This window comes from Lepidochelys kempii, chromosome 15 (genome assembly GCF_965140285.1).
Source record: "Lepidochelys kempii isolate rLepKem1 chromosome 15, rLepKem1.hap1, whole genome shotgun sequence".
NCBI lineage: Eukaryota > Metazoa > Chordata > Testudines > Cheloniidae > Lepidochelys > Lepidochelys kempii.
This window is the reverse complement of record NC_136394.1, coordinates 28231172-28256592: the sequence shown is the minus strand read 5'-3', so window position 1 is coordinate 28256592 and position 25421 is coordinate 28231172. Positions and strand designations below refer to the sequence as shown.

General features: G+C 40.1%; 1 protein-coding gene across 2 annotated transcripts in view; it reads left to right on the top strand.

Annotated features, from left to right (window-relative positions):
* The window catches only part of HECTD4 (HECT domain E3 ubiquitin protein ligase 4), a 121496-nt gene that overhangs the window by 23089 nt on the left and 72986 nt on the right, over nt 1–25421 (top strand). For both annotated transcript variants that reach the window (XM_073313568.2, XM_073313567.2), the window contains exons 2-13: nt 1202–1719; nt 5174–5263; nt 5657–5787; nt 8357–8465; nt 9845–9983; nt 11609–11779; nt 18072–18264; nt 19923–20084; nt 20192–20305; nt 21976–22116; nt 22508–22740; nt 23263–23408. In XM_073313568.2, the coding sequence (XP_073169669.2) occupies nt 1202–1719; nt 5174–5263; nt 5657–5787; nt 8357–8465; nt 9845–9983; nt 11609–11779; nt 18072–18264; nt 19923–20084; nt 20192–20305; nt 21976–22116; nt 22508–22740; nt 23263–23408 (2147 nt within the window). The remainder of the gene's footprint in view (nt 1–1201; nt 1720–5173; nt 5264–5656; nt 5788–8356; nt 8466–9844; nt 9984–11608; nt 11780–18071; nt 18265–19922; nt 20085–20191; nt 20306–21975; nt 22117–22507; nt 22741–23262; nt 23409–25421) is intronic.

Sequence of the window (25421 nt, the reverse complement as noted above, 5' to 3'; positions counted from 1 at the left end):
ACAGTATTTATTGTAAATGTATTATTCAGTGTAACGTATAGTTTAGTTACTAACATTCTTAGACTGGAAATATTGATATACAAAATTTACTTGCTAATACTTAACCATTAAAATGTATCTTTACTAATGTAAATTCTGTAAGAATTTCATTCATTTTTTTAAATGAACGCTTTTATTAGTAAGGCTAAATCCTGCTCACTATATTCAGGTAAAGTAGTTTCACTGACTTCAGTAGGTTGACTCATGAAAATGGTGAATATGACATGTCCTGAAGTGATTTATCTATTCTTGTTCATCAAATTTATAAAATTTATCTTTATCTTCCTATTTTATATTCTGTATGCCTATCCTGTAACTTAAAAAACACAAAAGATAAAAGGACTGCCTGTTAATATAATCACCGCTGCTCTTAACCCTTTCTCTCCTCAATAGCATGAGTAAAGAGAGAAGACAATATGGGCTTTGCATCATTCCTGTGGGCTAATAAATCCAAGGACCTATCACAGAAAATGCTCTGCCAGCAGCTCCCTCTTATTTCTATTGAGGGCATGCCAGCTCAAGTGACTCTGCTGATCTCAGATGTGGTACCATGTCATATGAGGAAAAGAGATCTATTGTCTCTCATAGAAATAATGGTTTTCTGGCTTAGTACTTGGAAGAATTATCCAAACATTGCTTTCCATCAGGGTTACTTGATTTTGTTGTTCCCACTTTGTTTCACATTTTCTTTGTAAGTGCCAAGATAAAGGCACCATTCTCCTCTTAAAAACATGTAAGATGTATGTTTGGTGTGACAGCAACTATCAGGGAGGAAGAGAACATGATATAACTGCAAACATTTGAAGCAGATGTAACAGAATAATGGGATAAAAGTGAAATGAATAGCAGGAAAAAAACTTTGCAGTGGGAGGGAGCTGTTGAAGTTAGAAAATTGGGGGAAGCTCTATCACTTGAAATGTTCTAAAACTGGAGAAAGCGCTACAAAATGTGCTTCAGGGAATAAGTGTGCACTTTTTGAGGCATGGACTTAAGACTTGTTTTCTTTATAAAAATATTCTAACACCTTAGATTGGCATTATGTTTCAGTCTAATATTTAGAAGTTATGTTACATGTATTATGTTGGACTTTGCTTTTTTTAAAGCATTTCTAATAAAAGCAGACATGTTTGCACTAGTAAATGTGACCTTGTTCTCCTCTTAGATTCTAACATTTGAGACTAAGAATCCAACGGAACTAGCTGAGCGTTTGCGTTCTGTATGCGGAAACCAGAGCAATGCCTATGCCCGTCTGCTTGAATACCGTTTAAATGCTCTGCGAGGACTCTGGAATGCCCAGCGCCAGCTAGCCTTGGAAGAACAACATGAACGGGAAAATTCTGGGGATGAAGAAACATTGGCCTTGCTCAAGCGTCAGGGTTTGTTACAGCAACCTGAGCAGGCACCATTTACTTCACGAATGGGACTTCTATTGGTCTTTCCTCTCATTCAGTCTCAAAGTAGAACAGACCCTTCTCTCTGTAACATAACTGCTGAGGTACTGTTGAATTGCCTTCGAGATTGCCAACCTTTGAGTTTGACTAAGGAACCAGCTGACTGTCTTAATGGAATTGAATCTTTGCTCTGCTCCTGGTTGGAGGAAACATCTGCCTCAGGCCAACAGATTCCATATAAGCAAAAAGAGAATGCTGCTGCTGCCCTTGTTGCCTTGGCCTGTGCAAGGTAAGAAGAATCTATATTAGACACATGTCATGGTTGATGATGGTAGCATGTGTTTGTGCTAAAGAATGGCAGAAATTATAATGTGGTCATGCTGTGGAAAAGCTTTTCATTTTACACTAACCAGTAGTCTCTTCATATTAAAAATTGGTTGGAAAAGATTAAACCAATATGAGAAATATAAATACTTAGGTCATGTGGAAGCAGAAATATTTAGGTTAGGACTGTCTCTTGTCTATGTGGTTTCCTTTACTGTGTTGAACTCCTCTGTAAGGATGGTTGACACAGGATACTAAACATTCTCTTCATCCTCTTTTAATAAATGGGGAAAGGTTTGTCTGACCTCTCCCTGTGCTCTGTGTCCCTGGTCCTGCAGCTTATTTGTCCTGGGCTTATATAGAGGTTGATGTACTGCAGGAGGTCTTTTTCATTCAATTGCCACTTTACATAGACAAGCCCTCAGAGGAAGTAGGTTGTGCTAATTCAGTTTTTCTTGGACAAAAAATGGTATAGGCTAAGACTTTCAAAATTAATCTTTGTTTGTGTGTGTGTGTGTGTGTGTGTTTGTTTTTTGTCGGTATCCTACTTCACTTTAAAGGCTCCTGATTTTTAGAGGACTGGTGTTTAGCAATTTCTGAAAATCGTGACCCTCTAATGTACACCAAATCGCTTGTCACATCTGAAAATCTTGACATCAGTTTTTTAAATACTTCTGGGCTGAGATGTTATCTGCCAATTTTAACTGAATAAGGTGCAAAGGTAGAATTATAAACCCAAGAAATGTATGTTTTATAATGGAAACTAGCAAATGGTTAGAGAAGTGTTATCAGGTGATGTTGTAATAGGTTTCTTTATAAAGGCTACCTGTGGAAAAAGACTGATGTAGTTTGACCTACTGGCTTATAGGTAGACTGAATTTGAATACGAACACCATATTTTTTTACTATATCTTTCAAATTCCCTCTGCTTTGAATAATAGCCTTCTACATAAAGTGTATTTGGCCAGCTTTAGGAAGGATTAGCTGAGGTAAACTCATGATATTTTTTAAAAAATTACTTTGATCTGAACCGATTGATAAACTGGGCTCAAGCAAACAGTATGACTTTTAATAAGTCCAAATGTAAAATTATACATCTAGGAACAAAGAATGGGAGACTTTCTCCTGGGAAGCAGTGACTCTTAAAAAGACTTGAGGGCCATGGTGGAAAATCAGTTGAACATGAGCTCCTAGTGCGACATAGTGGCCAAAAAGGCTAATGTGATCCTCGGATGTATAAGTAGGAATCCTGAGTAGGAGTAGGAAGGTTATATTACCTCTATATTTGGCACTGATGCGACAACTACTGGAATACTGTTTTCCATTCTGGTGTCTGCAATTCAAGAAGCATGCGATAAATTGGAGCTGGTTCAGAGAAGAGCCACGAGGTGATTAAAAGATTGGAAAACTTGCCTTATAGTGATAGACTCCAGAAGCTCAATCTGTTTTGCTTAACCAAGAGAAGATTAAGGAGGTTGGGGAAGAGATTTGATTCCAGTCTAGAAGTACCTATATGGGGGAACAAAACTTTGAGAATGGGTTCTTCAGTCTAGTTGACAAAGTTATAATAAGTGCTGGGAGTTGAAGCTAGACAAATTCACACTAGAAATAAAGCACAATTAACCACTGGAACACCTTACCAAGGGTTATGGTGGATTCTGTATCACTGGCAATTTTAAAATCAAGACTGAATCTTTTTCTAAAAGATCTGCTGTAATTGAAACAAATTAATTCAGGGAATTCCTATGCAGGGTTACATAGGAGGTCAGATTAGAATACCACAGTAGTATCATCAGGGTTTATAATCTATTAGATGCATTAAATAAAATGTACGTGACAAATAACATAGCAACAATTGACCCCCAACTGGAGCAATCTGGCATATCTAAGTTATTATCAAAAGGCATTGATATTGTCTTTGTGAATTTAAATGGTTAAAAGAACCAAAATTAACTAGCATTGATTTGAAGATCATCTTCTTAGCTTGTCTTTGCAAAGTTATCTACATAATGCTACCTACAGTGTTATAAGAACAGGAGTACTTGTGGCACCTTAGAGACTACAGTGTCATAGTATTTCGAGTTTTGTGTTTACCTACAAAAGCTATGTACTCCTCCATGCATTGGGCACCATTTAGAAAGAAAGAGGCCTTTGAAAGGAGACTGCTATTGATAATCCTCTTTCAATTCTGGATGCTTCATTTTCCTAAGGATATAAAAGCAATGGGATGAATATTGTTTTAAAAAACTGATAAAAATTCTTGGGGGGAAATAGAAATTGAGCATTTCAAAGAGGGAATGCCAAAAGACTGTCAACCATTAGAGGCTTTTTCCAGGGCGTAGCACTACTAAAGTTTTGTACAAAACTAATGTAATCTGCTTTCTTAGTTTCTATATGGACCTGCAAGTTAAACATTTTGTAGAAGCTACTAAAGAGAGCCCCTTCAGTTGGGGAAGAACCCATTATAAGAAAATTTTGGTAGTGGTCTAAACAATTAAGAGATCTACTGTTCAACTTCTTTGACAAATACTTGCAAGTGTCAGAGTAACAGCCGTGTTAGTCTGTATTCGCAAAAAGAAAAGGAGTACTTGTGGCACCTTAGAGACTAACCAATTTATTTGAGCATGAGCTTCCGTGAGCTACAGCTCACTTCATCGGATGCATACCGTGGAAACTGCTGCAGTTTCCACGGTATGCATCCGATGAAGTGAGCTGTAGCTCACGGAAGCTCATGCTCAAATAAATTGGTTAGTCTCTAAGGTGCCACAAGTACTTTCCACGGTATGCATCCGATGAAGTGAGCTGTAGCTCACGGAAGCTCATGCTCAAATAAATTGGTTAGTCTCTAAGGTGCCACAAGTACTCCTTTTCTACTTGCAAGTGTATACCCCAAGTTCTATTTCCTAGTCTTGAGATTTTTAAATTCCTGTTAAGGATAATCAATTGCGGAAAGTACTTGACTATCCCTTTGAAGCCTTCATTTGCAACACTTATAAACCAAATATAGTCCTTCAGGCTGCATAGACTTCATTATTGTTCTTAAATTATGAATAAAAAGAATCTGAGATGCTCTAAAGGTGATTCCCAGTTGCCCTACCTTGTATATTGTTTATGGAGCTGCCTGTGGCAGCTGATGCCCAAAATAAGAAGTGGATTCAGAGCTGGCAGTTAGATAACATCCTTCTTTCTGTCCCCTCTTTGTTTGTGTTACCCCAGAGTGGGGTGGAAATAATGCAGAAGAAGAATGCAAACAGGAAAGAAGTTGGCTTATTGAGAGTGAAAATATCATTGAGGTTTTATAACAAGTTGTCACTGGACATTGTGTCTTAAATGTCTGTTGTCCTTTGTTGCCTTGCCTACAAATTAGTGTATTTTCCATGAACAAAGACTTCTAACTCTTATTTTAATTATTTTCCTAGGGGATCACTGAAAACTTTTGTTCACACAGTCCATCTATTACAGAAACAGACAGACCTGGGATCCTTGCCTGTGGCTGATATATTGTACAGGTGGGTAATAACTTTTCTAGTTGTAGCTCTTTTGCATCAACCTTGAAAATGTGTAAATATTCAAGATAAAAGATCAGTCTCAAAATGTGATCCATCCACACATCCAAGACTTTATAGTTACTAAAATGAAAATTTGGAAGCCCTAGGAAAAATTGGAAATCTGGTTAATTGAGGAAGGATAATGATAAAAGGCTAATTCTCAAGGTATGTTAATTTTTTAAAAATTAAATGACTAAAGTTCCCTTAAAATGGCTTAGTTATGAACTGTAACATAGAGATAAGAAATTTCCGATTTGAAAAATATCTTTAATCTTAATTTTCAAGCTGGTTAATTGTTGCTTTTATTATTACTCTGAAAACATTTTCTTGCTCTGTATTCTTTTTGGTTTAAAGGTTGCTGCTTCTGGAAGGCGGGCCTGGATCTCCCTCCTGTTTGCTTGGGGGAAAACACATGGTATCTTGGGGGTTTGAAGATATGTTACCTGCACCTGATGCCAACAGTGGTTCCAGCTCTGAAAACAAAGGTGAAGAGTTTGTTTTATGACTATACTAACGTCACTTAAGAGGATCAGATATTTTTTTTGCATTGATAGTAGAGTGTTTGTTTTTTTCTATATCTAAAGCTTTAGAATTTGAGAAGTTTTTTCTTTCTGTTGGAAAGAGTATAAAAGCAGTCACGAGGCATAACAAAGAGAACACATGGGGCCATGTTTTTCAGAAGATAGCATAACTGGGCATCTGTAGGAACATGCAAGCACCTGTTATATCTGCAAACGCCCACTTTTGTGCAAGAAGATGGCTATGTAGGCACCCAGTTTTCCAAGTTGCATATTCAAAAACAGACTAATGGATATGGACTTAGTTTTACAGGCAGCCTGTTATTACTGGGTCATCTTTGTAAAATAGACCAGTAGTACACAATCATGTAAACTTGATGGAGATGGGCACATGAGTGGATAGTGCTTCCTTTAGTTGCTGGTTTGTTTGTTGGGGTTTTTTTTGAGTTGGGGGTTAACTGGAAGAAACGAGTCCACTTATATTAAAATTAATAAAGTTTTAGCTGGCTAAAGGGACGTTTTAAATCTGCATGTTCATGTAGTGCAATAGATTGTATCACTTTACTAAACACTAGCTATTGGCTTCAATGTATGGGTACAACTCAGTTACTGGTGAGGACTGAATGTCATTTTTAAACATGGCTAGTGATCTGGGGTATAAATTTAGGATACTATTGAGCAATATGCATAGCAAAACTCAAAAGATTAAATTGAGGATAGTTTTTATAACAGAACTTTTTGTTTTTTGTCTAATGCATTATTGTCACATTTAGCATCTGTTAATGGGAAAGTGATTAACTTTAGGACTGCCAATGTTTCTGTCCTTTCTCTTCCTTACCCATCCTCCTCTGCTCTCACTTATCTCTTTCTGTGCCTCTCCTGTTCTTTGCTCTGTATTTCCTTGCCTGCGGCAATTCCCACCACTTCCCTAATTATGTTGCTATAAAGATAAGCAATGAAATAGTTAATGTTGGTGTTGAAGTGTCATCAGACTTCAGTTGACATATCAGTGAGATCACTGGAGATGAAAGGAATTCACACCTCTGAGTCATTGTGTCAGCTTGCCTACAGACTCAGGAAGACAAATATATTGGTTTACACTCTAAACCTTGTTTGGAAGCTTATGTTTGCAACCATGAGGACTAGGAAGTTACTTGTTCTGAAAAAAAAGAAAGCTTAGATTCTGTGATCTGAGTATGTAATGTGAACTACCTAAATACATTAAGTGGGCTGGTTATTTGACATCCCTGCATTAATATTATATCTTGCGTGCCATACATGTATCATTGCAGCCAGATTTTTCCATTCTCCCCAACCACCCTCTTACCCCCATACCTTTTTTTGCTTGCTTGTTAGTTTTCTACTTCTGACGTAGATGAGTTAAAAGGTTTGGTAGAGATCTCATCCTCCTTGATCAAAGATCTTTCTCTCTCAATTAACAAAGATCTGAGAAACAAGCGTCTAGATGTAAGAGCAATACTGAGTTCCACTAGCATTTACTGGCACCAACACTTATATCTTAAATGCACTGGGTTAGATTTTTTTTCACACAGTTACAGATGGTATGTTAAGGTTACAGTAGTGGTCTTGAGCAGAAAAGCGTGCCATATTCATAAACCTTGGGTGTTATCTCCCTTTCCAGTATGCTGATGTGTGAGCAACAGTAGCCTCCTCTTGATACCCTAGAAACAGGAGTTAAATCCTTCTGTTCTTTTCAAGCAAAACCAAAGAAAATGGTCTTTTTGCTCCATTACAACCTTCAGAAAGTATTTAATAGAAAATTATGTTTAAAATGTATTGTAAGGAATAATTTTAGATTCTGGCAGTGAAGGTAAAGCATTTTCATCCGAAATGAGTCCTGTTGATGATGTCTTATTACTGAGCACGGTTAAATGCAGCGTTCTGACTTGCACCGTAGCCAGGCTTGAATAGTGTGCAGCCAGAAATGTGCAGGGGCTCTCTGATCCTGTCCTGAACTCTGAGCCAAAACACATGGGGGGTGTTAAGATTAGACCTTTAAACTCTGAGCCATGTTGCATAACAGCTAAGAAAGCAATACAGAGGTAGGGAACTTCTCAAGTGTATATCATCCATATCTGAGAAACCAGATCATTACTACCTGATGCCATTTTGCATACTTGATTGAGCAGCTGGGTGCATGTTACACTGTTCTCATTCAAGTTGCTTGGAAGCACTTCACATTGTTTGTATAATTTATTTCATATTTTAATATATGTACATTAGCAATCTGGGGAAATTGTAAATACACAGTTATGCATAACTGGGTACAGTCATGGTAGAGTGTCTGCTAAAATGGGGCATTGGTCCTTGACTGGTCATCTTAGAAGTGACTGTAATACAAATAATAATTTATATATAAGTATAAACTTTACCTCTTCTGACTAGAGAAGAAGAGGAGCTCTCATTGGTTTTCAGTCAGTGTCCTAAGAGCTGCAGTGACACATTCATTTTAGATAACCATTGTAGCTCTGCTGTCCGTAAAAGGTCTCCACTCAATGCTTCCTTCCTATTTCAGATGCAGACTTAGGGCGCTGTCTTGCAGCAGATGGACTTTATCTTTATACAACTAATTCAGTAGGCAGAGGAGTAAGCAAATTAGGATCTGGATTACACGGAACTTTACGGTAAGCCACAGTATTGTGATATTTCTGCCTTTGCAGATCTATTATCCTGTCTAGATAAATCTTTGTTGTCAGAGGACCTGATATGCATATGAAGCATCTAATATTTTGTTCACTAAATCATTTTTCAGTGATTCAGATTTAGTGATTTGATTTCCCCCCTTCTTATACTGAAAATTACTGCCGTTAAATATTTTCCTCGTCTAACATGGCCCATATTTTGAGATGTTTTCCTTTACAGAATATTGTAGGCATAAATTTATTCTTCCCTGGGAGCAGTTGACTGTGGCAAGTGGGACAGCCTCTGTACCTAGGGAACGAGACTGACTGAGCGACACCAAGAAGCTTCTCTTTCTTCTCCCCCCCCCCCCCCCCCCAGGGTCTCTGATATCCGTTGGCCAGATGGATCAAAGGGAGCTCACTCACCAACACTCAGCAGCTACCAGGATTTAACCTGTGTCAGGGACCACGTGGAGCTCTTTTGACTCTGTTCCAGTACCCCCACCCTGAGCTAGGCCTGGGAATCTGGCCTGACTGGTACTGTGAGACTAGCCAGTCACCCATTCGGGAGTCAGGAAGGAATTTTTTTCTCCCATGAGCCAACTGGCAGAGGACGAAGGAATTTTTCCTCTTCCTCACAGTACCTTCAAGCCACAGTAGGCTGAGTAAGAATACGCTTAGTACCTAAATGAGGTACTTGGTTGAGTTATGAATTCATTCATGAATTCAACTTGCGGCCCTTTTCCAGTGGAGTTGAAAGGATAAAATGAATGGTTCCCAGAGGTAAAAAACCTGGGATTTTGGTGGTGGCCTTGGGCTCATGGGATAGGGTGAGTCCCTCATGGGTTGAGGTCCTGTTCCTTCTGTACCCTCCATCCCCCTCGTGGAGGGGTGGGTGGTTGGACTCGGAATGAGCTGAGCCCTGAGGAGAGCCTACCCCGAGTTACTGTTTATACAGTGGGGTTACAGGGCTCCTACATTGGAATCAATGAAATGCCGGTATAGGAGAGTATCGATGATGGGCAGGTTGTGCCCCTTTCTTGTGTTTAAGTTTAGTAAAAGTTGCGGCCTGCTGCTTAAAATCCATCCATCTCATTTCACCACCATGTCCGCATCAAACCTTGGTAGTTAAGAATTTATATCTCCTACGTTACAAATTTCAGTCCTGTGCAATTCACAATACAAATTATTAGCACAGATGTGACTTGTTCTCTCTTCATTCTTTCCTTGCTTATGATTCTTGAATCTTCAGAGTCTTCACATGCTTAAAACCACTATGTTAAATAGATGCATGGATTTGTAGCTAGGTTCAAATAAAGCTCAAGAAATGTTTGAAAAGGTGCAGCGTATTTAAAGGTTGTAATGTCTTGCTTTTTCCCCAGAGGCTTTGTATACTGTCGTAATGAGGAGTTGGAGACTGGATGGGTTGCTTTTGGCAATGGCAAACTTCTTCATCGGCCTGTCTCTTTTGATAATAAGCCTCACTCCCTTTTCCAGGTCATTGACCAGAATACCCTTCAGGTAAAAAACAAAACAAAAAACAACCTACCAAAACCCTCATGTCTTTATTTCATAATATAGTAAGGAAATATTCTTAAATTATCAAAAATAATAATACTGATGTACTTTCAGCAAAATTTCTAATTTAAATGTAATTAGTTCTCTTGTGCTGGGAGTTTGCTTTTTCCCTTCATGAAACTGCTTCTGCAGATCCCCACTGATAGAGTTGCATGTCTGTGACAAAGTGGGAATGTTCTTAATGTTTTCTCTGAATACTGTGTGTGTGCCTCAGTTTCCCCTATGCAGTTCTTAAGTATCCAGGTGGTGGGATAAGGGTGTGTGATTGTGGCAGAGCCCTAGATGGCCAGTGTGATGGTGTCTGCACATAGAATGGCCGACACCCTGTGTTCTGGGAACTGATGGCCTGGGCCCCTCCTCTGCAAAGGTGCCAGCTGAAGGTGTTGGAGAACAAAGAGATCAGGTGGCCTCCTGGCCCGGGAAAGAGACAGAGGAGAGGAGGGGCTGGAGAGTTTTAGTTTGGAGCTGGCTGGGGAAATGGGGGGAGGCTCAGATGGGGCTCTGGTCTCCCTGCCTCCCAAGACGGACCTGACTGAGGGATCCTGTTCTCTGTACCTACAAGCTCTGTTTTAGACCATGTTCCTGTCATCTAATAAACCTTGTGTTTTACTGGCTGGCTGAGAGTCGCGTCTGACTGTGGAATTGGGTGCATGACCCACTGGCTTCCCCAGGAGCCCCACCTGTGCGCACTCACTGTGGGAAGCGCACGGTGTGGACAGGGATGCTGAATGCTCCGAGGTCAGCCCCAGGAAGGTCGAAGTTGTGTAAGCTTCTTGCCCTGGGGAGAGGAGGCTTCCCCAGAGTCCTGACTGGCTTTGTATGGAGTAGTTCCAGAGCATCGCCCGGTGACTCCGTGACAATGTCATGCCTCACAAACCATCTTACAAGTTACATTGTGTTACAGTGTTTATGCGCACACATCGCAAATTAATAGTATTTTAAAACAAAGCACAATGATCTTTATCTTTAAACCAAATCTATTTAGAGCCCCCGATGCCTCCATTTTTCTTAGTACAAAAATGGTTGGCACCTTCACTTCTTGCTATAATTGTGTTTTGCAGACGAGCAACTATCCCTCTTGACAATGTTTTTCCATTGTGGTTTAAAGAAGTTTCACTGAAGAATAAGGAGTAAGGCTGTTTGTCTGTTTCCAGCCATATACAATGTTTCCTCAAATTAAGTGTTTGGATTCCTCATTAAATGAGTTTCCTTCCAGAATTTTGAGCAGAGATTTCAGTAAAGTAGGGTAAAGCTGATAACTATATTAATATTTACATTTTTCTAATGGTACTACATACATTTTTCAGCAGTTTGAAACCATGATCTTTTGTCTATTTTTAGATGGATAACTCTGTCTTGCTAGCATAGAATTTGTTAGTGTACAATACATCTATTTAGCAAACTGCATTCTCTCTCAAATCATAGCAAATTATAACTAGATAAGTAAGCATAATGAGCCTTGCTCAAGAATAACTAAAAAAACTCACTTTTTAAATTAATAGTCTGAAGAACAGCTTCAAAATGTGAACTGGACTCTCCTTCTTTCTTGCTTTCCTACTGATCTCTAGGTATGTCACGTACTCCCCATGCCAGTAAATCACTTCCCAGTTGGCAGTACTATGACCACAGTACATCTTTCTTCAGATGGTACCTATTTCTACTGGATCTGGTCTCCTGCAAGCCTGAATGAAAAAACACCAAAGGGACACTCTGTCTTTATGGATATTTTTGAACTTGTAGTAAGTGTATTTTCAATTACATTAGCAATTTGTGTGTTTATTTGTAGCAGACTTAGTTTAGTGACATGAATAACACTTCTTAAAATAGTAACATTTAATAAAGTTACTGGATATGTTAATTGTTCATTTGAGTGCTAGTACGTAACTTCAGGAATGCAGTTAAAACATTACAAGCAGTTGACATAGTGTTTAACAGGATGAAAAGCCGTACTATAAAATCTGCACTTCCAAGGGACATTTCAGTATTGCAGGCTTGCTTGTAACATGTGGTGTTAGTGTGAAATATATTATAGCATCATTATTACTCTGTTTCATACCGAAACAGTAATTTTAGTGTAAGTGCCTCATACTAAGTGGAGATTGCTTACTCTGTATTATTGTTTTCTATTAAAATGATCTTATTGAATTTTAAGTTGTGTATGTAAGGCTAAAAAAGTGCACTTTATCACTCAAGTCTATAAATTTTGTACTGATTTTTTTTTTTATTTAAATTTTGGAGCTATATATGACAACAGTTTGAATTCCTTTCCTCTCAACAGCTCCTATACATCTTTGGTTGATTCTCTTGAGGTGCCAAAGAAATGTTAAAAATGTAATACTCAGGTTTAAACCTTGCATGTAATTGCTGATATTTATTTAAATGACAGTCTCCAGCAGTTTAAACAACTTCAGTCCTATAGAAGTTGAAACCACATCAATTTATTAATTTTTTTTTTGGCATTGGTACAACTCTTAGCCCTGGTCTACACTAGGAGTTGAGGTCGAATTTAGCAGCGTTAAATCGATTTAACCCTGCACCCGTCCACACGACGAAGCCCTTTTTTCGACTTAAAGGGCTCTTAAAATCCATTTCCTTTCTCCGCCCCCGACAAGGGGATTAGCGCTGAAATCGGCCTTGCTGGGTCGAATTTGAGGTACTGTGGATGCAATTTAGACGGTACTGGCCTCTGGGAGCTATCCCAGAGTGCTCCATTGTGACCGTTCTGGACAGCATTCTCAACTCAGATGCACTGGCCAGGTAGACAGGAAAAGGCCCGTGAACTTTTGAATTTCATTTCCTGTTCGGCCAGCGTGGCAAGCTGCAGGTGAGTGCAGAGCTCATCAGCAGAGGTGACCGTGCAGAGCTCATCAGCACTCATCAGCAGAGGTGACTGTGCAGCGCTCATCAGCAGAGGTGACCATGACGGAGTCCCAGAATCGCAAAAGAGCTCCAGCATGGACTGAACGGGAGGTACGGGATCTGATCACTGTATGGGGAGAGGAATCCATGCTATCAGAACTCCATTCCAATTTTCGAAATGCCAAAACATTTGTCAAAATCTCCTAGGGCATGAAGGACAGAGACCATAACAGGGACCCGAAGCAGTGCCGCGTGAAACTTAAGGAGCTGAGGCAAGCCTACCAGAAAACCAGAGAGGCAAACGGCCGCTCCAGGTCAGAGCCCAAAACATGCCGCTTCTATGATGAGCTGCATGCCATTTTAGGGGGTTCAGCCACCACTACCCCAGCCGTGTTGTTTGACTCCTTCAATGGAGATGGAGGCAACACGGAAGCAGGTTTTGGGGATGAGGAAGATGATGATGACGATGATGAGGTTGTAGATAGCTCACAGCAAGCAAGCAGAGAAACCGGTTTTCCCGACAGCCAGGAACTGTTTCTCACCCTGGACCTGGAGCCAGTACCCCCCGAACCCACCCAAGGTTGCCTCCCAGACCCGCCAGGCAGAGAAGGGACCTCTGGTGAGTGTACCTTTTTAAATAGTATACATGGTTTAAAAGCAAGCGTGTTTAAAGATTAATTTACCCTGGCATTCGCGGCCTGTACAGCTACTGGAAAAGTCTGTTAACGTGTCTGTGGATGGAGCGGAAATCCTCCAGGGACATCTCCATAAATTTCTCCTGGATGTACTCCCAAAGCCTTTGCAAAAGGTTTCTGGGGAGGGCAGCCTTAGTCCGTCCACCATGGTAGGACACTTTACCACGCCAGGCCAGTAGCACGTAGTTGGGAATCATTGCAGAACAAAGCATTGCAGTGTATGTTTGCGGGCATTCAAACAACATCTGTTCTTTATCTCTCTGTTATCCTCAGGAGAGTGATATCATTCATGGTCACCTGGTTGAAATAGGGTGCTTTTCTTAAGGGGACATTCAGAGGTGCCCGTCCCTGCTGGGCTGTTTGCCTGTGGCTGAACAGAAATGTTCCCCGCTGTTAGCCACGGGGAGGGGGGAGGGGCTAGCCACGCGCTGGGGGGAGGCAAAATGCGACCTTGTAATGAAAGCACATGTGCTATGTATGTAATGTTAACAGGAAGGTTTACCGTAAAAGAGTGTAGCCATTGTTCTATAAAATGTGGCTTTTTAAAAACCACTGTCCCTTTTTTTTTTTCTCCACCAGCTGCATGTGTTTCAAGGATCACAGGATCTTCTCCTTCCCAGAGGCTAGCGAAGATTAGAAGGCGAAAAAAATGCACTCGTGATGAAATGTTCTCTGAGCTCATGCTGTCCTCCCACACTGACAGAGCACAGACGAATGCATGGAGGCAGACAATGTCAGAGTGCAGGAAAGCACAAAATGACTGGGAGGAGAGGTGGCGGGCTGAAGAGAGTAAGTGGCAGGCTGAAGAGAGGGCTGAAGCTGAAAGGTGGCAGCAGCATGATGAGAGGATGCAGGATTCAAGGCTGAGGCTGCTGGAGGATCAAACCAATATGTTCCAGTGTATGATTGAGCTGCAGGAAAGGCAGCAGGAGCACAGACCGCCGCTACAGCCCCTGTGTAACCAACCGCCCTCCTCCCCAAGTTCCATGGCCTCCTCACCCAGACGCCCAAGAATGTGGTGGGGAGGCCTCCGGCAACCCGGCCACTCCACCCCAGAGGATTGCCCAAGCAACTGAAGGCTGGCATTCAATAAGTTTTAAAGTTTTAAACTTTTAAAGTGCTGGGTGGCCTTGTCCTTCCCTCCTCCACCACCCCTCCTGGTGCTTCTCTCCTCCACCACCCCTCCTGGGCTACCTTGGTAGTTATCCCCCTATTTGTGTGATGAATGAATAAAGAATGCATGAATGTGAAGCAACAATGACTTTATTGCCTCTGCAAGTGGTGATCGAAGGGAGTGGGGAGGGTGGTTAGCTTACAGGGAAGTAGAGTGAACCAAGGGGTGGGGGGTTTCATCAAGGAGAAACAAACAGAACTTTCATACCGTACCCTGTCCAGTCATGAAATTTGGTTTTCAAAGCTTCTCTGATGCGCACCGCGCCCTCCTATGCTCTTCTAAACGCCCTGGTGTCTGGCTGTGCATAATCAGCGGCCAGGCGATTTGCCTCAACCTCCCACCCAGCCGTAAACATCTCCCCCTTACTCTCACAGATATTGTGGAGCGCAAAGCAAGCAGTAATAACAGTGGGAATATTGGTTTCGCTGAGGTCTAACCGAGTCAGTAAACTGCGCCAGCGTGCTTTTAAACGTCCAAATGCACATTCTACCACCATTCTGCACTTGCTCAGCCTTTAGCTGAACAGCTCCTGACTACTGTCCAGGCTGCCTGTGTATGGCTTCAGGAGCCCTGGCATTAAGGGATAGGCTGGGTCCCCAAGGATAACTATAGGCATTTCAACATCCCCAACAGTTATTTTCTGGTCTGGGAATAAAGTCCCATCCTGCAGCTTTTGAAACAGACCAGAGTTCCTGAAGATGCAAGCGTCATGTACCTTTCCCGGCCATCCCACGTTGATGTTGGTGAAACGTCCCTTGTGATCCACCAGTGCTTGCAGCACTATTGAAAAGTACCCCTTGAGGTTTATGTACTCGCCGGCTTGGTGCTTCGGTGCCAAGATAGGGATATGGGTTCTGTCTATGGCTCCACCACAGTTAAGGAATCCCATTGCAGCAAAGCCATCCACTATGATCCGCACATTTCCCAGGGTCACTACCCTTGATATCAGCAGATCTTTGATTGCGTTGGCTACTTGCATCACAGCAGCCCCCACAGTAGATTTGTCTGCCGTTGCTCTGACAGAGGGAGGGGGCGACTGACAACATGGCTTACGGGGTTGGCTTACAGGGAATTAAAATCAACAGAGGGGATGGCTTTACATCAAGGAGAAACAAACAACTGTCACACAGAATGGCCCCCTCAAGGATTGAACTCAAAACCTTGGGTTTAGCAGGCCAATGCTCAACCCACTGAGCTATCACTCCCCCAGCTATTTCAGGCAGGACTGAATCTCCATTAAACTTTTCAAGGTGCCCTTGACAGACCTCACTGAAATGATTGTTGGCTGTTGATTTCATGGAGGGAGGGAGGGGGAGCAAATGAATACAAAACAAATCTGGTGTATTGCTTGTTTTGATCCACTCTATCTATCTTTTACATCTTTGGCTGGCAGCAGACGGTGCAGTAGGACTGCTAGCCATCCTCATCTCCTGGCTGCTCACTGTAAGATGGTACAGTAGGACTGCCGGCAGGGCTAAAGAGAATGACCTGGTCGAGTCACTCGTATTTTAGTCCCTGCGCCCATGTCTGCCCAGGCGCTCCTGACCGACCTTACCGAGGCAGCCAGGAGCACCTCGGACATGATGATGGTGGTTATCAGGCCTATTGCACCATCTGCTGCCACAAGGCAATGGGTTGCTTCTGTGTAGCAATGCAGTACCGCGTCTGCCAGCACTCAGGAGACGTACGGTGACAGTGAGCTGAGCGGGCTCCATGCTTGCTGTGGTATGGCGTCTGCACAGGTAACTCAGGAAAAAAGGCACGAAACGATTGTCTGCCATTGCTTTCACGGAGGGAGGGAGGGCGGGCCTGACGACATGTATCCAGAATCACCCGCGACAATGTTTTTGCCCCATTAGGCATTGGGATCTCAACCCAGAATTCCAATGGGCTGCAGAGACTGCGGGAATTGTGGGATAGCTACCCACAGTGCAATGCGCTAGTCTCGGTACTGTGGAAGCACTCCGCCGAGTTAATGCACTTCGAGCATTTTGTGTGCGGGGACACACAATTGACTCTATAAAAACAACTTCTAAAAAACCGACTTCTATAAAATTGACCTAATTTCATAGTGTAGACATACCCTTAGTATTGTCAGTACCAATAGACTTGTGCAGTGGGTATATTGGAAGCGGTATAAATAGAATTGATGAGCAAGAATCGGAAATGTAGGACTGAAAAGCACCTCAATAGGTCATCTAGTCCAGTCCTCTGCACTTAGGCAGGACTAAGTATTATCTAGATATGATACAGCTGTGGGCAATAGTGCAGGTTCTAACTCCCTAACTTGCAGCAGACTCCCACTGTACTGGCCCCCTGAACTATTATTCTCCAATTTGCATGGAATCTTAAGAAGGAGTTAAGGACTTAAAAATAAATCTAATTTGGCAAACATATAAAGGTGAAGGGTCTTCCCATTAAGGTAAGGGATTCTCCAATTCATTTCCTTTGTGTATTGCTAGAAAAAATGAGTTTCAGTTTCTGAACGACCTCCAGTTGCTTCCCTTCAGAATGTGAGCACTCTGGGCTGGTGTTTCTGGCCTTGGTACTCTGTTAGGAATGTCTTTTGCAGGGGAATCACTTTAGAAAAAGCCTTCATTCATTCCTGTTGACAACTCAGCCACTGTCTGACTTTTTGTGGCATTACTAGTTAAAATACTCAATTTATTAAATTTCTGATCAACATAACTGTGCTGGTAAAAATATTTAGTGTAGGTTAGGGGTGTGCTTTAAAAAAAAAAAAGACATAGCTATATCCGTGCTTATGCTAATGTAACTTACACTGGTATTCAGAGAACAGATATATTAGTATAACTATACTGGTAAAATCTTCTTAGGTTAGACATGGCCTAGAACTTTCCCAGAACTGCATTATGTAGGGAAAATCTTCCGTTCAGTTTTTCAGCTAATGTGTGACTTAGACTTACAAAACTTACTCATAAAAATTTATTTTTATTTTAGTATATTATATTTGTTATAGTTAAAAATCTAACTACTGGATTTTATATAATAACTTTAATTTTATTTCTGGAAAGTTATTTATGGCAACTGGACTACTACTTTTCTATTTTCCAAAGTAAAAAATGTCTAAAGATGATCAGTCATGATATGATTTTGGCCATGATATAATAATCTATATTTCTAGGTATTTTAGTCACATCATTCACCATGGTGTCAGATTTCCTTGCATACATCTGGATCTGGTTTTTGCTTCTCTTCTCATTTTGTGAGCATGGAGGAATAAAATCCTCAATCTGTTAGGGACTTAAATATCTAAGGATCTTTTTTTTTTCATTTGCATAGGTAGAAAATGATATATGTATAGCAAACCCTCTACAGGAGCGCATTATTCTAATGAGAAAAGAGGGAGAATCTGCAAAGAGTATAAATGAGATGCTTCTGAGTAGGCTTTCAAGGTACAGAGCCTCCCCGTCAGCAACACTGGCTGCTCTAACTGGCTCTACAATTTCCAATACATTGAAAGAGGACCAAGCAGGTCAGAAGAGTTCTCTTCTTCTTTACAATAATTTTTCACTTTTGTTTGCAGTGATGCATATTTACAAAATTATTTCTCTAGCTGTAGAATTCTGAAAATCCTACATACCTGTACATATAGTGTCTTTAAGTTTAGGCTCTTTACACTGACATCATATACATTACTTTTACGAATTTCTTAGGATTTATTAAAATTCTTAAAGTTGTGTGAATTTGTTGTAAAGATCATTGCTTTTGGAATACCTCATGCAAATACATACTTCAGTACAAGTGCTTAACACTCAAAGTTCTAATAGCAAAATAACAGTTCATATTCATGTAAAATACACTGCTGCAAGGGAAAAAAATTGATCATGCAAAAACTGTAGCTGTGGTAAACACAGCACCCTTTTGTTGCTACTTTATGGTTCAGTTCTGCCACCCTTACTCTGACTGATAGTCCCATAGCTTTCAATGGGACTATTTCAAGAGTTACTCCTGGGGGAATTCTGTGCTTCTGCATGTGTGCATAATTAATGAGCCAGGTAATGCCTCTTCATTATTGGTGAAATAGCAAATATGTGTGACATGGTTATTGGTATACTGATTGTTTATATATTACAGTATTACTATTCTTTATGACTTTATTGAAACTACTATATTAGTTTCACTTTAGTTTAGACAGGGTGTTTGAGTAGTGTACTGATCACTTTCTTTGCATTCTGGGGATTTTTTTAAAGTTCCTTTTCTGGACAAACTTTCTACGTGTATGTCTTGAATAGTTCTCTTCCTTTCTTCAAATATGCATTAAATAACCTGGAACCCTGGCTTCACTGACTAGTGATGAGATTACTGTATGCATATGGATTTTAAAATATCTCATGTATCCAGTTACATGTTGTTATAAGTTCCTAAATTAAGAAAATACTCTAACCAGTGGAATGTATATTTACACCACTGCAAATATTTTCCTAGTGTTTTTGCACATACCCTTTAGATTGTTACAGGGAGTGGAAAGAGGTATAATGGAGATCTTGAAAAAACTTTGTTGCCTAGTAGTGAATAGGAGTGCTTCAGAAAATAAAATATGGGTTCCTCTTGAACAGTCAGTATTCAGAGCAGTGTTGATCAGCTTTGGCTGGAGGCTAGATCACCATGATTTAATGGATATGGGACAGGGTAGGGGGATTTCAAGGGATTAAAAAGTGGTAGTGAATCCTAGAGGGCCTCTTGTCTTAAAACTCCTTGGGCTTTAAAATGTTGCTTGTGATATTTTGCCATCTTAGACATCCTTAGGGCAGATTTTTGTTTGCTTCTCTGTATTTTATACTTTCTATTAGCTTTTAGATTTTTTTCTGATGTTTTTGTTGTCGTCATTATGGAAACTAGGGCTTCTTATTTGTATTCATATTTAAAGATTTTTTTATTCAAATTATATTTTAAAATGCCACTGACACCGTGCATGCCCTCTGAGGAATTATCTCCTAATGAGGGGGGGAATCTTTAGAGTCCACTGGCCAGCCCCACAAGTAACTTCCAAAGGCTGCAAAAATGTTAGATTTATCAGTATTTCTGATGGATTTATTTAAACTCCAAAATATATTGTATTTAGGACTTCTGTCTTGCTTGCTCTCTATATCTTACTAATTGTTTGATTCATTGCTTTATTTAACATTTCAGCTGCTAACACTAGTTGTGGGCTACCACTAAAAATGTTACGAAAGACTCCAATGTACACATGTGGAACATATTTGGTGATGTTGGTCCCACCTCCAGGTGGGTCAGGCAGCTCTGCGACACGATCACTGTTTGGTGGGACAAGTGGTTTGTCATCTTTGAAAAGTAAGTTGTTGGCTTTTTTGTTATCTTTACAGCAGATTTCAGAGACTCTCTTTTTTATCATATTTTAAACTGTTGAGAAATTAATTTGAGATTTATTTTTTTTAAAGTTCTTGCTTCTAGCTTGGTATACAATATTTCAGATGGGCAGTTCACAAGCCGAGCGGATCTCATTGATGCCGCAGGAAGTTCGCTTGGACGTGGTGCCCTAATACCAGGACTTGGTAAGAAATACATTTATTTTTAGGGACATTCAGTGTTAGAGATAGCAATCTCTATTTTCTAAATTATTTCTTTCAATTTACAGTAACTTCCACTTTCTTTTGTAAAATTAAATAAATAAAATTACAACTTAGAAAATGTGATGTGAAAATTCTAAAGAGAGGTTTTTTCCTAGTTTCTTATGCTTTGGTTTGCAAATTTTGAAGGTGCACTCTCTCTTCTAGAGAGTGAGAAGAGGTATTTACCCTAGGTGGAGAGAACTTGGAAGATTTTTTAAATATCCTTTGTATTACAAACTCTTAAAAGAAAGAGTCAGTGTTTAGAGGATTTGAACTTTCCTATCTTCACTTTAAAAAATAAATGTATTAACCAGGAAGATTTCTGCTTATATTTTTTTATTTCCCTGTGACTTTGGTTTTCACAGCTTCACTTGCATTTGCATTGTGGACTTGGATTACTTCTGCCAGCTCAATAGTCAGAATGATACAAAATAGAATAGGAATAAATTGTTAAACACCAGCTACGCTAGGTACCAACAGGGTTTTAAACAATGCTTAATTAAAATGTTAACTAGGATCTATATAGGACTCGCGTTGACAAGGATCAAAGGTATAATTTTTTTAAATGTTCGCTAAAATACTTTGGCCAACATGTTTTGAAACTCTAGCGCAGACAGGGCTAGGAGTATTTTAACATGCTAATCAATCAAGCTGAAGGTTCACCTCAATCCGCTTAATGTCTGTCACAATACTACTAGTCCAGTCTACCCTTGAGTTTTGAAATGTGCTTAAATATCTTCTATCCTAGTCTAGACAGGCCTATAGAAGAATTTTCTGCAATCTCATGCAGTGGGGATAGTGCCAAGTTCATACTTTTCCTCTCTCTCCTTCTTATAATTTCTCAAGATCCAGCTATGACGCTCTCACGCCATTCTTGTTTTTTCAGTCTATTGTGCCCACTTGTAGGCTCCTCAGGGAAGATGTCTATTTGCTTACCACTCTTCACCAGTTGCACAGCACCATACATGCCACCAGCTCTATAAATAACCTGCCAAAATGGTAACAGCAAGGCTATTAAATTCAAAACAAATGCAATTAAGTATGAATAGAGATAGCTAAAGTATTTGAAACTGCTTTACCAATTTTTCTTGAACAGCAGCATAAGCAAGGGGTAAAAATTTTGAGGTCCGTGGTAACTTTTAAAAATCTTGAATGACATAACCACCTCCTCCCCATGTCCGTCACGAAGTACGGTAATTTTGTCAAGTGTCCGTTGCGCAACATGGTGGTGCCGACCCCTGAGCATAAGATGCTAGCCCCAGCATTTCAGCCAGATGACTAATTGGTAGCAAGCAATTTGAGTGATAAGGACACTGAGGAATACTAAATATAGCACTTAAGGCATTTATTTGTTGGCGCGTGAGGGGTTTGCACTAACCACATTAAGAAATTTGCTTTAAAAGACTGTTATTCTTAACCCTTATCCTTAAGCACCTTGATGTGTCACATAATGTAATTGAGTTAACTTTAGAAAACACATTAAATCCACATCTGATATAGCAATGTTTGAATTGCTTTCCAAGAAAAAAATTCTAATAGAAAATACTATCATCAGACAACTTTTTAATAAATAAAAACTATATTGACTCTTTTTTTGTATATTCTCTCTTCAGGTGCATGTTATGATACTATGAATAACATGATATGGACGTGCTCTAATGACTATATTGATCAATGGTGTAATCCTGGAAACCAAGCATTCCATTATGTCTGTCAGAGGCTGGGAGTTAGTCATATCATCACAGAGCCCAGAGGTGAGCATATAGTCAGCATTTTGTATAAGTGTAAGTAAAATATGAGATTAACATAGTCGAAACTCACATAAAGCACTGAACATACTTTCTTTAGAAAGCCACAAGATTAGTTACAGCATATTACAAAATTACTTGATCGTTATTGAAGATAAGAAAAAAGCTTTTTTTTTGTGCATGTTTATTGGTTTTCTGACTTCTGCCTTTAACACTTTTTTAAAAACTTGAACAGAAATCTCTTACCTTTAATGCAGACGATAGCTCTGAAGTGCTGCAGAATTTCAGTGATGCTAATGATGGTTTCATAACATATTTTAAAAATGAATGTAAACTTGATATATTCACCTCTGTGTTCATAGAGAGAAGTGTGGTCATTTTTTTTTTTTTCTTTCAGGAGATGCTATAACCACAAATGAGGTTATCAACCAGTTACTGCACCACGTTGGTGCCATGTGCATACACCAACTAAATCTGCTTGCAGCCAGTAACAATCTCCCAATAACAAATTTTTTGGGCAAACAACATCCAATTGAAGCACACCATCTCAGCAGTATTTGCGACATCATGGAGAAAGCTATGGTGAATGGAGATACTTGCATTATACGCTGCATCCTTGTTGTCTTTCAGGTATAAACAAATCTTAAATATATTTTAAAATTAACTCTGTAAAGGAGACTTTAAGAATGCAGACCAGCAAGTAAGCCTTTTTTTAAATGAATGGTGACTTTGTATTGAGTGGAGAAGAGCTAATGGACATTAACCTAGAGATAACTTCTTATTTTGCATTTCTAGAATGTGTTATAACCTAAAATTAGACCTCTTTAAGTTCTCATCTATGTTTTACAAATTGGATAAGATCCAGAGAGGTTAAGTTATTTGCTCAAGGACAAGGGTGGTTTGTCTAGTTTTTGTTAAGACACTGATCACAGATTCAGTAGATCTGGGTTCAATTCCTGACTACCACCAACTTTGAGCAACCTTGGAGAAATTATTTAGAGTGTTGGCCATAAAAATGTTTAAAGTTGGCCTAACTCTGCTTCCATTTGAGCCACTATGTTATAGGTGCTTTCCTGTATGAAGCACTTGCCTTGAGTAGAGAAGAAATTTGTTTTTAATATTGCTGTATTTTATAACTATTGTTTTTTGTAGGTGGTTTTTAAATTTTTCTTCAGCCCCCAAACTGAGAGAAATAGAGACATTATTAGAAGGTCTGGCCTTTTACTTTGGCAGTTACTGATGGCACCAAAGAGCCAGATTTGCCCTGAAATTCAGAAGGAGGTCTGTCTAGCAATCAGGTAAATACCAATGTTACTTTGTCAAAACAAAGTGAAACTAAGATCTTAAAGATAGTTATGAAAAATCATAACCTGAATGTAATTTCTTATTTCTTAGTACACTGACCCATTCAAGTTAAAAATACAGCTAATCTGAACTTTATTATAAGAATCCAGGATTTTGTGTGTAAACTATGCCTTTGGCAAATTTTAGATAAATATGATCAGATCTTGCAAATTTGGTTGGTTTGGAGGGGAAGAAAAATGCAAGATGTTATATTAAGTGGTGATGGTGATGCAGTATGCAATAACTACATTATGCCTACTTTAAATTGCTCCTGCAGTTCCTACTGGCTACACTTTTTTTCTTTTTCTTTTAACCTAATTAGGAGTATGGTGTTACATAGCTGTCATGTTTCACCCAAGAGTTGTCTGCATTCAGTGACGGGTGTAGTGTGTTTGTGTGTGTGGTTTATATATGCTTTGGGGTGAAAGAATCTATGTAAATGATGGTGGTTAGAGCAATGTTTCAGAAAGCAGATTTGAGGTTTTTTTGTGTGTGTATGTGGGGGGGGTGAACAGGAGTGTGGGGACAAGTGAAGTGAGTGGGGTTTGGGGATGCTATAGGTTGAGGATGATTTTGGAAAAGTATGAAATGGGTTGCAAGGGTGTCCAGGTGGCTTGGGGTGGCAGGAGACTTGTGTTTAGAGATGAGAAACCTGTGATGTATAGGAGTCCTGGGATGGGGAGAGCCCAGTGTCTTTGTGTTGCGGCATCAGCACCTAACAGATGCTTCAGCTCCCCAGCACACTAGGCAGTAGTGCTGAGGGAGCAGTGTCACAGAGCCTGAAAGGCTCTGCTGTCTCATTTGAGCTACAAGCTGTGAAACCTTTCTGTGGTTTGTCATGACAGCAGAGTGACCAAGTAGAGGACAATAAAGTGGAAAAAATGCAATTGTGTATCAAGAGAATCAGAAAATGTGCATCTCAAGGGCAAATAATGTTGTCTCAGGTAACCTAATCACAGATTGCAAATCTGCTTTCAAGTGGGAAATGTTCCAAAGCTTGAGAACAAAATCTTCCAAAGATCAACCTGTGTGCCTTTCTTATAAACCACTAAGTTACAAAATGTACACAGCCATTTAAATGCACTAGAGAATAGTAGTACGTGTTTGGTTTGAAGGCCGTCTTTTCAGGTTTTATATATGCTGCTGACTGTGTTTACTGCGGATATTGATAGAACAACAGTTAAGTAGTTGTTACAGTATTTGACTAGATTCATTGTTTTTGGTCAGCAAATATTTTAAAGCATTGTATCTTATGTAAGCAAAGGAGCAGATCTGTAATGTTCAGGAAGGATTTCTTCTTATTGTAGTAAAATAATAAATTCCAAGTTAACTTTGAGGTTCATATTTTCTGACTTAAATTTTGAGTTAAATAAATTGTGTTGTAAGGTACTATGAAATGTAGAATCTCCATGTGGTGATGGCTATTCTAAGTCTACATTTCAAAGTGACTTGACTGTGATCAGTCTTGGGTCAGAGACTGAGTTGGGGAAAAAACTGCAGAAATCTTGGCTCCAGTTCAGTCTTGTAAAATGAACAGTAGACCACACACTTATGTTTGGTATGAGACACATTTAATAAGGTAAAACATGTCCGTATAGTAGCTCCTTTAACACTATAAGCCAGTGGTCTCCAAAGTGGGGTGCGCAAGACAATCAATTGTGGGGGGCGCAGCAGGAGGAGCACCGCAGGAGGGAAAAAATAAAGGGGGGGGAGGTGGGGCGGCCCTGAGTCCTCCGGCCCATGGAGGAGCAGGGGCAGCCGCGCTGCTGACGGCCGGAAAGAAGCAGCACTTTCCCCTTCAAAGCTGGCCAGAGAGAAGCGGCGCTTTGAAGGGGAAGGCGCTGCTTCTCTCCGGCCGCTGGCTGCGCGGCTGCCCCTGCTCCTCCTGAGTCCTCCGGCCCATGCTCTCAGGGCTGCGTTCCGAAAGGGGCTTTAGAGTGCAGGCCAGGGCCCCGGGGCTCCTTTAG